Below are 14,958 nucleotides of genomic sequence, written 5' to 3' on the forward strand. Positions count from 1 at the left end.
TATTTGTATTTTTCACTGTATTATTGTATTTCGCTGATTGTCCAGCTCTTTTTAGTGTAAACCACCTAGAACTTTTGGTTATGGCAGTATAAAAGAATAAAGTTATTATTATTATTACTTCTGGCATTAACCTACAGTGGCGTTAGGCATCGTAAGGTGCCTCCATAGGTGGGATAATGGTAGCCTTTTGGAGGCGTGTCCGTTTTTTTTTTAAACTGAGTTTTAATTGTTTTTTTTTATTGGCACAGCCAATTAGTGCGCTGATTAAACCAATTAAAACTAATCTGTAGGCACCCATTTTTAGACTCAGGCCCTGTGTTTCTCTATAAAACAGTCTCACAAAATCTAAAGTACACGTGCTTAAATGTGTGTTTGATAACATATATTTCAAGTTTATTAAAATTTGTTATCCTGCCTTTTCTGTAATCAAAGCAGTTTTACATAATAAAAATTATAGGATGCAGGGAACAAATAAACATCAGATACATTACATCAAGGAAACATCAAGAGACAAACTTTCTAGACTGACGTGACTAACCAGAACTAAACAAACAGGCACATGAGGAAAGGAAAGAACTACAATCGTTGATAGGAAAGAACGAAAATAGGGAAATACGAGAGGGTGGGGAAACAGTAAATTAAAATTAAAACCCGATACAGGATACTGGGTACTGAAGAAATTAAAAGCATTCTTAAAAGGACGGTTACTCCATGACTGTGCCTTAATAAATATGATATGTAAAAGTATGTGCCATTTTGACACAGCGCTGTTTTTCACATATACTATGGGCTAGCTTTACAGAAGTCCTTTTCTGGGAGTAAAACAGGGTTCACCTGTGGAAAATTCTTTATGAAATTACCTCCAAAATGGTTAGAAACAGACACAGCTGGAAACTGACAGCTTTTGACAAAGCAAAACAAAAATCTCTGTGGTGGATGTTTCCTTACCAAGCACAGTCATTGTCTCCTAGAGGGAGGGCAAAGATACCTGCAGTGAAATTCACATTCTTTTCTAGTTGGGGGGGGGGCCTTTTACTAAACCACAATAAAATTTGCAGTTATTGTGGCTTAACTCTACGTTAGCTGCAAATTTAACATGGTACCTATTGGGGGCATTTACTGCATTTTTCAATACAGGCCCTATGTTAAAAATTCCCTTAGCGTGCATGTGCACAGGACAGGCACCTGCTGCATGGCAGAGCACTACATTCTGTACAATTGTAGGTAGGTAATGCAGTTGCTCCTGCACTATGGCTGGAATATAGCACAGTGCTGGTTCCTTCCTGAAATAAAGACTAAATAAGGTCTGGTGCAGTGGTGCTCACCTGCCCTTTCTATAGGCATTCCTTCGATCACCTCTTCCCACTTGTATCTTCCTAATAACAGCTGATCCAAACCTCGCCCCTCCAAATACCCATCAGCATAACCCCTGCACTTCCTGATGCCCAAATGATTCAATGGAAAGCCATGGTTGGCATTCTGATTGGTCTATTTAGTCCTTTATGGTTCATAGACATCTGACGTGCTCTGTAAAGGGCTGATTTGAATCATCTGATTTGAGTGATCCTTGGTATATACAGTATATATATATATATACCAAGGATATATATATACCAAGGATATATATATACATATATATATACCAAGGATCACTTGAATCAGATGATTCAAATCAGCCCTTTACAGAGCACGTCAGATGTCTATGAACCATAAAGGACTAAACAGACCAATCAGAATGCCAACCATGGCTTCCCATTGAATCATTTGGGCTTTTGGGCATCAGGAAGTGCAGGGGTTATGCTGATGGGTATTTGGAGGGGCGAGGTTTATACCTGCATTTTAGTTTGTTTTCAGTGGGATGCCCATTTTGACAGGATGCTGAGTTTCCTTGGTAACCTTAGCAGCTTTTAGCATTTGGTTGCATTAATGGCTCTCTCAGAAGACCATCTGCTATAAAGTATATTGTGCAAGCCAGATTCTGTATAAGGAGCTGGATATCTCCCCTCACCTCCATGTAAAGACCAAAAATTGGGAAAGTTGTCCCTACCCCTTTTCCCCATTCCTTTATTTGATTATTGCATTCAGATTGCACCCAGATTCAAGATGTTAGAATTGTATAGTCTCAGTAGCCCTCTCCATCCTGCATCTCCAAAATCTGACATATGTAGCACTCTTCAGGTTTGGTTTGGTTTATTTATTTATAACCTGCCCTTTGCCAGGTGACACCTGGGATAACCAAGCAAAAGCCACATGGATTATTCTGTGCCACAGAACCTTTATAATCAGTGTCTAACCCTTGTGTCTTTCTTTTCTCACCTCTTAACAAAATGTAGTTGTTTCTGCTCTGGTCTTTGAAAACAGAATGGAGTGTGCAGCTTCTGAGCAAAAGACAGTGTTATCTTGTTTTGACAAGAGAAAGATTGGTGATCTGATCCCATTTATAAAGCAGTTCGTTGTAGACCGTGACAGAAAACTGTGCTGCCATTTATTATCCAGGGTTCCATTTTTAGATCTCTATTAACAGATGCATTGGCCTTGTCATAGCAAGCACACGTTTGGTTTAATTTGCATGCTTAATGGCTCATGAAAGGCCAAATGTTATATTTAGAATGTACAAACAAGCAAAGAGAAGAAGAACATCCCGCCTTAAAGTCCAGACAAACCAATAAAAGGCAAGGTAGGCATCTATTCAACAAATGGGTGAATCTTTATTCATAAAAATAGTCTTTATTCCTAGTTATAGTACCAACTAGGATCCAAGTTTCGGACAGATAAAAGCCATGTCAAATAATATTCAGCTGGCAGGTCCATTGCAAGCAGTGTTCAGTTTCAATTGCCACATTGAAGGGAAAAGGACAACAGAGCGCCTTCTCAAAGTCTTCACACCCATGTGCATTTTATTATTATTTATTGATTGATTTTCAAATTTGTTTTTTACCAGGTACAACTTGTACAGAAAGCATATTTAACCAAAAGCTTTTACAATATCAAAGTTTGAAACATCATCACTTTAAAAAAGACCCCCCCCCCCCCCACCCCAACAAAGAATATAGCATAATGGTCAAATTAGCTCAAGTCCTCCGCATAGATCCAATAAGTTTTTACAATCAAATTGAAAGGAAAAGTATAATTCTATATAACATAGGATATGCTATAGACTAGACCACTGGAAGTGGAGTTGCAATTTTGTTCTGTAGAGCTCAAGATTTATCTCCATCCAAACAAGATAAAGCCAAGAATGCAGTTACTTGCTGAAGCTCGAAGAAAACATACTTAATAGAATGGTAGCGAATTATACGTTTACAAAGATACCTTAAGTAAAACGTAGCTCCTAATGAGATGACCCCCTGGTACCCATGTGCATTTTTCACATTCTTCTGTTTAAAAAAAATGAAATTCAGAATGCATTAACAATTGAAAGAAAGCTCCGTAATGAGGGGTCATAAGATGAAAATGAAAGGGCATAGACTCAGGAGTAATTAAGGAAATATTTCATTACAGAAAGAATGGTGGATGAGTGGAATGACCTCCCAATGGAGCTGGAGGAGACAAAGACTGTGTCTCACTTTTAGAAGCACGGGACAAGCACTGATGGTCTCTAAGGGAGTGGAAGGGACAGTGGAGATTAATAGCTAGAATGCATGGACAGACTGGACTGCCGTCGTTTTCTCTATCTGAATGTAACAAAGGAGTTTATTTTGCTGACCTACATACAGTTTCAACATAAAAGTACAATTATAGAAATATTCAAAAAGTAATTAAAAAAAAGAACCCAAAAAGTCTTGAGTGCATTAGGACATCACACCCTTTGTAAAAGCAAACCCAGATTAGCTCTAGTTCCAAACATTGCCTTAATAAGACCCATAATTGGATGAAGAATCTAAGGCCCCAATGCTCAAAGCTCTGGCAACCTGGTAAAAAATGCCGGGTTGGGAGCAACTTTTCTTTAGCAGGTCATGCTCAGTACAAATAGCATGCAACCCATACACAAAGCTATTTGTGCTGAGCAGCCCAATAAAAGAGGGGAGGAACTGGGCCTGGCGCCTGCTCAGAAAAGCTAAGCGGACCCAGTGATACCCATCCCCTGGCTGTCCCCCCTGGAACTTGGTAACTTGCAGCACTATGCAGTGTAAATGGTCCAAAGGAACAGACAGTTTAAAAGAAGCCCCTCCATTCTGGTATTTAAGGCTTTAGTAGCGCAGAAAAGCATTTGGGGGGTAATTCTTTAAACATTTAGATACCACATATGCATGTGAATTACCGGAATTGTGGCATATACAGTATGTACATATGTGTGCAAGGGCATAAATGCTAGAATTCTGCCTACTTGCTATTCTATTAAAAGGTGCTTAGATGCGTTGGCACAAAGTTTGAAAGTGGGCAGGCGCATGGGCGGAACATATGCAGGGTGCACCGTTATGCATGTAAATGATAGAATATTATAATTTACACGTGCTTTTGAGCAATTTAGGCGCAGCCACGTACACCGGGTCTGTGGCTGGAGTAAGTGCTTATGTCTAAATTGCAGGGACATAGCTCACCATAGGATATAAATAGACAAAGCCCAGAAGCCCAGAAAACTAGACTCTGAGGAAGATAATATTTCGAAGAAAAACATAATGTGTATATAGACTAAATTTAATTGACTTGACCAAACTCCTTAGGATGTGTGTAAATCTTGTGTACCTAGCTGTATTAGATGTGAATATATTTAGGATGATTGGTTTGGGATAAACATATGCATATAAGTAGGATTATCAATGCGCCAGTAACATAAGTAGGATGATTGTTTATGGCATAATTATGCCGGTATTAATAACGCTATATTATAACACCGCTCATGCAAACCGCTCTGAATTGACTCTCCAGTCATTAGGAGCGGTATTGAAGCTCACAATAAACAACATGTTACGCCAAGAAACTAGGCACCTCCTTTCCTTTACAGAATAGGCAACCCCCCCTCCTGTTATAGAATTACCCTCATGTTGTGTGTGTTGTTTGTTACATTGTGGTGTCTATGTCAGTAGACCTCTTTGTTCACTTTCTTTATAGAGAACAATGAGAGCTGCTCTGAAGCCAGGCAGGCTCCTACTCTGCCTCAGCCCATCCCCCCAAAACCAACCCCTTCTAAAAATGTAGGGTCTGCTTCCAGCCATAAGAAAGATGGTGCCCCCGGTAAAAAAATCACCAAGGGTACTGTTAAGCCGCCTCCTGCCCCTCCTCCTCCTAAGCCGACAAAACAAGGTATGACTCGAGAAACCGGTGAGTACATGCCAGGCTGGTGGGGGGGATGTTGCATGGACTTGGGGGTGTTTATTTTGGGTTTGAATCTTTGATTCCTCTGTGTTTCTTTGATAATAGAAACATATTCTGACAAAAATGAAAGCTGTTGTCTTGACTTCCTCTTCATCATTGTCTGCGGTTTCTTTGCCACTAGCTCCTTCAAGTTCCCTTTCTTCTTCTTTATAGAGAACTCTGAAAACTGTCCTGGAGCACAAGTGTCTAAGTCTAAAACCAAAAAAGCTGCTGTGTCTTCTAAAACTGCTTCTGCCACTGGCCATAAGAAGGATGAATCGGCCACTAAAAAGATCCCCAAAGGTGGTGGCAAGCAGCCTCCCGCCCCTCCTCCCAAGCCAACAAGCCGTGGAGGGACACGAGAAGTAGGTGAGTACCCCTGAAGGAGTCCCTGTGCCTTGTGTTGCTTTCTTTGGTCTTGTTCCATTGCAGCTTCTCGTACTGGTGACTTGGGGGCCACTTTATGTACACTACTAGAGAATGATAAGAGGACAAAATTTTCCCTGTCCCCGCGGAAACTCATTTTCCCATCCTGTCCCCATGAGTTCTTTTCCTGCCCCATTCCTGCAAGCTCTGTCCTCATCTGCACAAGCCTCAAATACTTTAAAATCATAAGTATTTGAAGCTTATGCGGTTAAGGCAGTTTTTACAGGAATGGGGCAGGGACAAGCAAATTGGTGAGGCAATCTAATCTAATATTTGTGTGTCGCACAAACCTAGTCAGGCTCTAGGCGACTTGTAAGAGAAGAAGAGTAGCTGGATCATGTGAGAGGGGCGGCGAAAGAGAAGGGGGGAGGGGAAGAAAAGCCTAGCCATACTAAGTAAGAGAGCATGTGCGAGTGTGCTCTCGTAGAGTTAGATTGTTGAAGAGTAGAGTTTTCAGTTTCTTCCGGAAAAGAGTGTGGTTGGCTTCTGTTCTTATTGCCTCTGTGAGTTCATTCCAGGTCTTGACTCCTAAGAAGGTGAACATGGATTGGAAGATTCTTCTGTACATGAGGTTTCTTGTCAAGGGGAGGTATAACTGTATTCTGTTAAGAATTCTGCGAGAGGTGGACCATGCATTTGAGAAGAGATTGGCAAGAGGGATGGGAAAGTTACCGTAGATTATGTGATGTATGATTCATATTGTTTTGAATTTTATTCGGGATGCGATGTATGTCTACGTGTTCCACAATTTTATTTTTTTATAATTGTTTCCATCATTTTGCATGGCACTGAAGTCAGGCTTACTGGTTTGTAATTTCCCGTATCTCCCCTGGAACCCTTTTTAAAAATCGGCATAACATTGGCCAACCTTCAATCTTCAGGTACTACAGATGATTTTAGTGATCATTAATAGCAGATGAGCAATTTCATGTTTGAGCTCTTTTAGTATTCTGGGATGTATACCATCTGGTCCAGGCGATTTATCACTTTTTATCTTGTTGATTTGGTTTAATACATCTTCCAGATTCACCGAGATTTCTTTTGTTTCCTCCACATCATCACCCTTGAAAACCATTTCCGGTTCAAGTACATCTCTTACAAATTCTTCCATAAAGACCGAAGCAAAGAATTTTTTCAGTCTCTCTGCTATGGTCTTATCCTACCTGAGCGCTCCTTTTGCTCCTTGATCATCCAACGGTCTCATAGATGTCCTCACAGGTTTTCTGCTTCTGATGTACCTTAAAAAATTGTTATGAGATTTTGCCTCTTTTGCAAGTTTCTCTTCATATTCTTTCTTTGCTGCTGTTTATCAATGCTTTGCGCTATGGAGCAATACAGAGTCATTATAACATTCTTAGTCTTGTTACCCATCAATTTTTTAATAATTCCTAGTACAGTGGAACCTTGGTTTATGAGCAAAATTCGTTCCAGAAGCATGCTCGTAAACCAAAATACTCATATATCAAAGCGAGTTTCCCCATAGGAAATAATGGAAACTCGCTTTGATACGTTACCATCCCCCCTCCCGAGGCCAGCGGCGCTGCTTCCCCCCCTGCTCGCAAAGCCCCCCCCTGCGCGAACCGGCACCCCCCACCCGAACTACTTGAACTTACCCACCCCCCCCCCCCCGTTTGGCACCGGCACGCAGCCCACAGGATGTGCCGGTGCCGCTAGAAGATCTTCCTGCCTCTGCCAGGCCTTGAGCATGCATCTGCGCATGCCCAAGGCCTTCTAATTCTCCCTCTCGCCGAGTTCAAATTGTTCGGGCGGGGGGGGTGCCAGTTCACGCAGGGGGGGGGGGCTTTGCGAGCCAGGCGAAGTGATGCCGGCTATTGGGGGGGGGGTGCTCGCAAATCGAGTCAACACTCGGTTTGCGATAAAAGTTTTGCGCGAATGTTTTGCTCGTCTTGCAAAACACTCGCAAACCGGGTTACTCGCAAACCTAGGTTTGACTGTATCTTGTTTGCTTTTTTGGCTGCCACCACACATTGGGCAGGTTTCATTGTATTGTCTACAATGACACCCAAATCAAATAGAAACTACAGAAAGATTTAACAAAAAAAATTACATTTAATTAAAATCCCCCCCCCAAAAAAAATAAAAAAAATTAGAAACTACAGTGCACTGTTTTCCTAAATAAGAGTTGGAGAAATAAGCCACTATGTGATCATCAAATACTCTCTTTGAAGTGGGTGTTCTTTCACAGTGCTTTGCTTATGGCTTGTGGAATGGTACAGTGACAGTAATAGGTACAATGTGCATCCTCAATTGTGCCCTGGGGAACAGACAGCGACTGACGTTCCTGTGAACAGAATGTTTGCTATAGAAACTCACTTCCACAGGAAGGAACATGCTGGGAGTTTCAAAAGATCAGCTTGCAAACAGAATGCTCTAGTAAAGACAACACTTTAGATAGGTCATTATAGGATCTTATATTTGTTATAATTATTGTTTGATTAACCCTACGTGTCCTGGAACAAAAAGTTAGTTTTTGCAAAGCCATCCCAATATTTTTTATGTTAACAGAAACTGTAGTAACATTGAATAGAATGAACTGTGTTCATCAGTGTACAAAAAATCATGCTAGTGGATATTTGAGATGACGGGAAGACAGTCAGAGGTAGCTATCTAGGACACAGGAAAAGTGTTGGAAGGGCCAAAAGCAAATTGGCTGAGAAGATAGTAAGTGTTTCCAGGGATATTAAGAGTGCAGAGATTTTATAGGAGAAAGCTAGAGGCAAAGGTGTAACTAGATGAGGTGCAAGGAGAGCAGATGCTCCCCCAAATGGATTTTGAATAAAATGGCCCCTATGCAAACTGGACCTGCAGCCTTGTACCTGTACATCACGGCAAAATTGATATTTGGTAAACATAAATACAATAATGTGACTGTTTAGGGTACTTCATTGGCTTCCCGTGTTCTGGAGAATTCAATTCAATTTTACGTGTGTGATTTTTAAAGTTTTATAAGGGATTTTTTTCCCCTTTAATTCCTGTCTCTTTCAATTCTTGACTACCTTTTCATTCAAGAAATACTCCGAAATATAAACTTGGTTATCCATTAGTTAAAAGAATTAAAACTATATCCAATTTTTGCAAATATTTTGCTTTCTTATCTGCAAAAATTTGGAATGAGTTTCCTTCAGAGATTAGGTTACTATCTCAAATAACAGCCTTTCGAAAAATGTTTTTAAAAAACACATTTGTTTCAAAAATTTCTGGTTGATTCTTCCATTTCAAGATGAGTGTAGGATAGAAATGATCTTATTTCCAGTTGTACTTAAGAAAATTTGTTAACCGTGTCGAGCCCTTTTACAAGGGATGAATCGGTATATAAAGTCAAGAATTGGATTGGATTACAAAAGGTCTGCTTTCCCTGACATCAAAACCTGGTTACGCTTCTAGCTAGAGGAAGTTCCAGAAGCCTTTTTTTCTGTGAGTCTTGACCACATAAGAAGCTCCATGGATCAGGGACTGTCTTTTTCACATATCTGCGCAATAATTAAAGATGGCAGCCCCGAATACGCAACAGGGGTACTTTTTTGATGAGGTATTGGCAAAAGTACTGGTGGTTAAAAAGGGTTCATTGCTGGTGGGCGGGGACTTTAATCTGGTTATTGACCCCCGCTGGGACTCTACAGGGGCTGGGGGGGACCGGCTTAAGTCGGATAGGAAGCGTCTTAAGCACTTTGTTGAAGTCTTAAATGTGGTAGATGGTTGGCGATCCCAGCACTGGATGGATAAGGATTATTCGTATTACTCCCCCTTGCATGGGGTTTATACCAGAATAGATATGTTGTATTTGGATAAGGGGTGGGGGGGGGTAAATTAATTGAGACACATATTGAGGACATTGGGTGGTTGGATCATGCGCCCATTTGGATGGATGTCCGATGGGGAGTGTCAAGAGTGGGAGACTGATACTGGAAATTGAATGATAGTTTATTAAAGGATCCATTGCTGCTCTGTAAGGTGGAGCAGGTTATTATGGATTTTTTGGAGCATAATGATGTTAGTCAATACTCTCCGATGACGATCTGGGAAAGTCTGAAGGCCATGCTGCGGGGGGAGCTTATATTGATGGCCGCTTATAAAAAGAGGCTTACATTGCAGAAGGAACGGAGTCTGAGAGAGACTCTACGGCAGCTAGTTGATCAACATAAGCGGGGTCAAGGAGGAGCTCCCCTGGGGCTTAGGATATGTGAGGTTCGGGCAGAATTGGGGAAGTTGGAAGATGAGGAGATCCAATTCAATCTTGAGCGTCTTCGTTTGCAGTTTTTTGAATCTGGTAATAGAGCGGGGAAATTGTTGGCTCATCGTCTCCGACTGAAGCAGACGCAATCTAACATCATGGCTATTAAGGATAGTTCGGGTCAGACGTTGACGGCTGAAGGTGCTATACACGCCCGATTTTGTGAATTCTATCAGCAGCTTTATACGCTAGAGAGTCAGGGGTTGGAGGAGGAGATTAAGAATTATCTTCGGGATTTGGGCTTGGCATCCCTTACGGCTTCTGAGGCGCAAGGGCTGGATGCAGATATTACTTTGGAGGAGGTGCATAATGTGATTCGACAGTTGAAACCGGGGAAATCCCCGGGGTTATTTTATAAGAAGATGTCTACCTTGGTGGCGCCGTTGTTGGTGCGCTTATATGAGGGACGGAGCTCAATTACCTTTCTTTATGCGGTTGGCGGGGATCATGATTTTACCAAAGCCGGGGAAGGATGCCACTCAGTTTGGGAGCTACAGGCCGATCTCCCTGTTGGGTATTGATACCAAAATTCTTGCCCAGGTGCTGGCTGATCGTTTGGCGTTTCATCTGCCGACACTTATCCACCCAGATCAGGTGGGGTTCATAGGGGGACGGCAGGCGGCGGATGGGATACGTAAAGTTTTGAACTTGGTATGGCAGGCCCTACATTCTGGTGGCTCCTGGGTGGCGGTGGCGGTGGATGCCAAAAAGGCGTTTGACCGCGTGGATTGGCGATTCATGGAGGCGGTCCTCCGACATGTAGGCCTGGGGGCCCGCTATGTTTCTTGGATTCTATCTTTGTATAACGGGCCCATGGCGTGTGGGGTCAATCAATGGGGTTTACTCCTCCCCCTTTGAATTACGGCGGGGGATGAGGTAGGGATGTCCCTTATCACCCTTGCTATTTGCATTGGTGATCGAGCCTCTTGCACAAAAGATTCGACAGACAGCTCGGGTAAGGGGTGTAACGGTTCAGGGGGGCAAACACAAATTGTCTTTATTCGCTGATGATATCTTGGCGATTGTAGAGGGTTCGGCGGAGTCCCTTCAATCCCTTCAGGACCTTATGACAGCCTATGGGGCTTTATCGGGTTTTAAAGCCAATATGGCTAAAACGGAGATACTTAATATATCGGTCCCAGAATCGGATATAACTGGTATTAAACGGGTGGTGCCCTTTCGATGGGTTAAGGGCCCTATAAGATATTTGGGTATCCAGTTGGGGGTGGATTGGACGTCCTTATTTCAACGTAACTATATTCCCCTGGTGGCGTACCTGGCTAGGGATATGGATCGGTGGGATAAATTATATGTGTCTTGGAGGGGGCGCATGGAGGTATCTCGGATGTTGGTGTTACCTAAGTTTTTATATTTTTTTCAAGTTTTGCCTATAGAAATCCCTCGGAAGTACTTTATCCGTTGGCAGCGTAGCCTCTTACGGTTCGTGTGGGGAGGCAGACGTCCCCGGGTGGCTCAATGGGCCATGTTTAAGTTTAAGGCAGAAGGGGGTCTGGGGATCCCCCATCTGGAGCATTACTACCGAGCGGCTCAGTTGAGAGCGGGTGTGGAGTGGCATGCACCCTCTTTGAAGTTATGGGTGCAGGTTGAACAAGGAGTGCTGAATGAGTCATGGGGGGCTCGGACCCTTGGGTCGCTTCTATGGGGGGATTTGGGGGTGCGGGAGTTGGGGACCATCTCTAATCCGTTCACTAACTGGACGCTGCGGGTCTGGAAGGGAGAAGCTCGCAAACTGCTAGGTAAGAGCAAGGGGGTGCACCTTCTTCCATTGTGCCATGCCTCTGATTTTGTGCCGGGGAGAGATGGGGGGATCTTTGTGAGGTGGGCAAGGAAAGGGTTGCAGTACTTTGGCCAATTCTTGGAGGGTGAGACCATCCGGGCTTTTCCTGAGCTCCAGGCCCTTTATCAGTTAGATTATAGGGACCTTTTCCCATATCTCCAGGTGAAAAGTTATTTGAAACGGGCTGATGCCGCGGTTTATACCTGTTCTGCTTTTGAGCAGTTGTTGGGATCCCCAGTGCGCAGAGGATGAATTTCCCTGCTGTATAAATGGGTGCATCAGGACGGGGCCCGGAAACCTTTGTATCTCGTGGCTTGGGAACGGGACTTGGGGCAGGTGTTTCGATGAAGCCTTATGGGAAACTATTTCACTTAGGATACACCATTTAGCAGTGGCTCCTGTGCTGGTGGAGAATGCTCTTAAAATGCTGGTCCGCTGGTACATGACCCCGGTTCACCTGAGTAAGATGTCTGTTCAGGGCTCAGCCTTATGCTGGAGGGGCTGTGGGCAGCGGGGAACCTTTTTTAATATGTGGTGCCCTTCACTTCAGGATTTTTGGAGACAGGTGTTTCAGTATGCGGAGGTGGCCTTATTGGGGTTTCCCACGGGAGGGGACGATGGTACCCAGGATAGACTAGTACGGTTGGCGTTCCCAGCGGCTAGGCTGACTGTGGCTCGCCATTGGCGAAGCACGATTATACCCACGCTGCCTCTTATGAGAGACAAATTGGGATGGGTCTGTGAAAGGTACAGGCTTTCGGCCCTGTTGACTAGACGATGGCAGCAATATTACGATATCTGGGGGAGATACCTGGAATTGGATGTGGGGAGCTCTGCTGTCAGTTGAATTGCTGGACCTGGAATGGATTTGGGCATTGGGGATTTGTATTATTCTGGTTTTGTGCTTTTATTTGTTCGATTCTGTACTTTTTCTCCTTCCTTTTACTAGGGCACTTAGACGCCCCTTGGGGGGATTTCTGGTTTACAGGGGATGATGGGTGTTGTATGCTGTTACGGGGGGGGAGGGCTGGGAGGGAGAGGGGAGTTGTTATCAGAGGGTATTGTTGTTCTGCAGATGGATTGACTGTACTGTTTTTGTACTGTACTGCTGTGTTGGTATGTGGTTCTTTGTTATAAATAAACAATTACAAAAAAAATAATTAAAGATGGCAGTTGTGAGTGCAGGATATATATAAAGGGAGTAGGGTTTAGCAGAAGACAAATGGGATGTGTGAAGGGTGAGAGTGAGTGAAAGGAGCTGAGGAGAGGCACACAGACTCTGCATGATAAAACAACAGAATAAGAATAGAGGAACCGATAAGGAAAGGCACATGATGAGGACACATGAGCACTAGTGAATTTATAATATTTTATAGAACTCGGGGAAGAATTTATGCTGCAGTCCTATTAATAATAAGAAGAAAGTTTCCTATGATCATTTAACATGCATAATGAAAGTCAGATGCTACCACTGATGCTTTCCTCGATACCATTTCAGCTCAAGGATTCACATAGATCAGACATGGGCTAACTATGGCCCGCAGGCCAGATCCAGCCCATTTAGTATTTTAATCTGGCCCGCGGTGTCAGAGGCCGCCCTAGTTTGCCCATGTCTTCCTTAGCCCTTTCTCTTACTGTCATAATGCGCAGTGTCCCCATTCTGCGGCAGTTTGTATGTGTAAGACTGACTGAGTGAGAAAGAGGGAGCGCACGCATAGTGAGGAGTTCCGAGTCCTGCGTTCGTATGTGTGCGAGAGAGAGAAGGGAGACTGCGCAGCCGAAACAGCAGAATCGTCCGTCCCTCTGGCAAACCTCCTGAATGTTTTAGGCTTCACACGCTCTTTTGCCCGCGGTCAGTCGCTCGCGCGCATGGGCTGCGGTGGGGGGAGGAGGAGGAAGAAGAAGAGGAGCCAGGACATCAGCCCAGCATGGTCCGGGAAACCAGGCACCTCTGGGTGGGCAACTTACCTGAGAATGTGCAGGAGGGAAAAAAATCATCGAGCATTTTAAATGGTGAGTGACCCGGCGTGCTCCCCCTTGGGGGAGAGAGCATATCTTTTTCACAAGGGGAGGGGGGGTTGAAGAAGGGAATAATGAATCTCATGAAAAACAATAATAATCTTCTTTTTTTTTTTATCCCGAATTCCTCTTTGCCCGCAGCGCTTTTTAGCCTTTCAGTGACAGTGTCAAAATGACTTTCTGATGAGTTATTGAGCTTCCCAGTATCAGCCTGGATATGCTCTCTCTTTGGTAACTTTCCTAGTATGGCTGAATTAGAAGGAATTCTCATTCCATTTACATCAGCCTTGGGAAAAGGCATAGTCAAATTGTTGGTTGCTTTTATCTCTGTTCCATTTATGCTTTCTTTTCAGCTACATGTACCTTGAGTAAGATATCTGGCTTAGTACTTTACCCCTCCCCTGAAACTCCTCTTTCTGTCCAGCCTGAGGGAATTTTGTTGGGATAGATACTTGAATATCCCGTTTGTCCCTTGCCTGCTGCCGTGATCAGATCACTCACTTTACTTGTAATTTTACTTCCGAGTGTAATATAGGTTTCCTGCTAGTTTTTTTGACAGCAGTTGGTAAGGCGGGGAGCAAGAGGGAAAGACTCGCAGAAATGACACTCGTCGTGTATCGTGGGTCGCCCGGCCCCTCTGTCAAATTTAAGAACCCGTTGTGGTCCATGAGTCAAAAAGTTTGCCCACCCCTGACATAGATGATCAAATCTTCAATCCATAAAAAAGGACATGTTTAATGTTCTGCAAAGAGGTAAACATCTTTGAACACAAGTGGTGGTGGTGTGATAATATCCCCATCATGGACATAAAATAAAAATTTATGTAAGGGCCAACCTAAACAGAAGGCCTCAACCAGAGTTTGGAAGGAAATTCAACCCATAAGAAGTTTCCTAGAGCTCTGTCTTATCCCATGTGGGTGAAAAGATGTCTACAGTGTCAGAGCAGGTTAACATTTGAACGAATATTTAGTGATGGTCTAAGAAAAACCAGCCCCACAAAAGATGATCCTATGCACAAATGCTCCTCTTTCTTCTTCTCAGAACTATAGGTCCTTAAGCATCAAGAATGTAAACTTGAAAGGAAAATGTATAAAATACCTTGATGAAGACATGCTCAGCTGCAGTAAAGGCATGGCAATCAATGTATCTTCAGGTCTTAATAGCCATA

General features: G+C 43.3%; 1 protein-coding gene across 3 annotated transcripts in view; it reads left to right on the forward strand.

Moving 5' to 3' along the window:
• PHACTR2 (phosphatase and actin regulator 2) overlaps positions 1 to 14,958 on the forward strand; it is a 291,804-nt gene that overhangs the window by 204,426 nt on the left and 72,420 nt on the right. For 2 of the 3 annotated variants that reach the window (XM_033939934.1, XM_033939933.1), the window contains exons 5-6: positions 5,053 to 5,244; positions 5,470 to 5,664. In XM_033939934.1, the coding sequence (XP_033795825.1) occupies positions 5,053 to 5,244; positions 5,470 to 5,664 (387 nt within the window). The remainder of the gene's footprint in view (positions 1 to 5,052; positions 5,245 to 5,469; positions 5,665 to 14,958) is intronic. The other variant, XM_033939935.1, reaches the window with a different exon arrangement.

Source organism: Geotrypetes seraphini, chromosome 3, assembly GCF_902459505.1.
Source record: "Geotrypetes seraphini chromosome 3, aGeoSer1.1, whole genome shotgun sequence".
NCBI classification, from domain to species: Eukaryota; Metazoa; Chordata; class Amphibia; order Gymnophiona; family Dermophiidae; genus Geotrypetes; species Geotrypetes seraphini.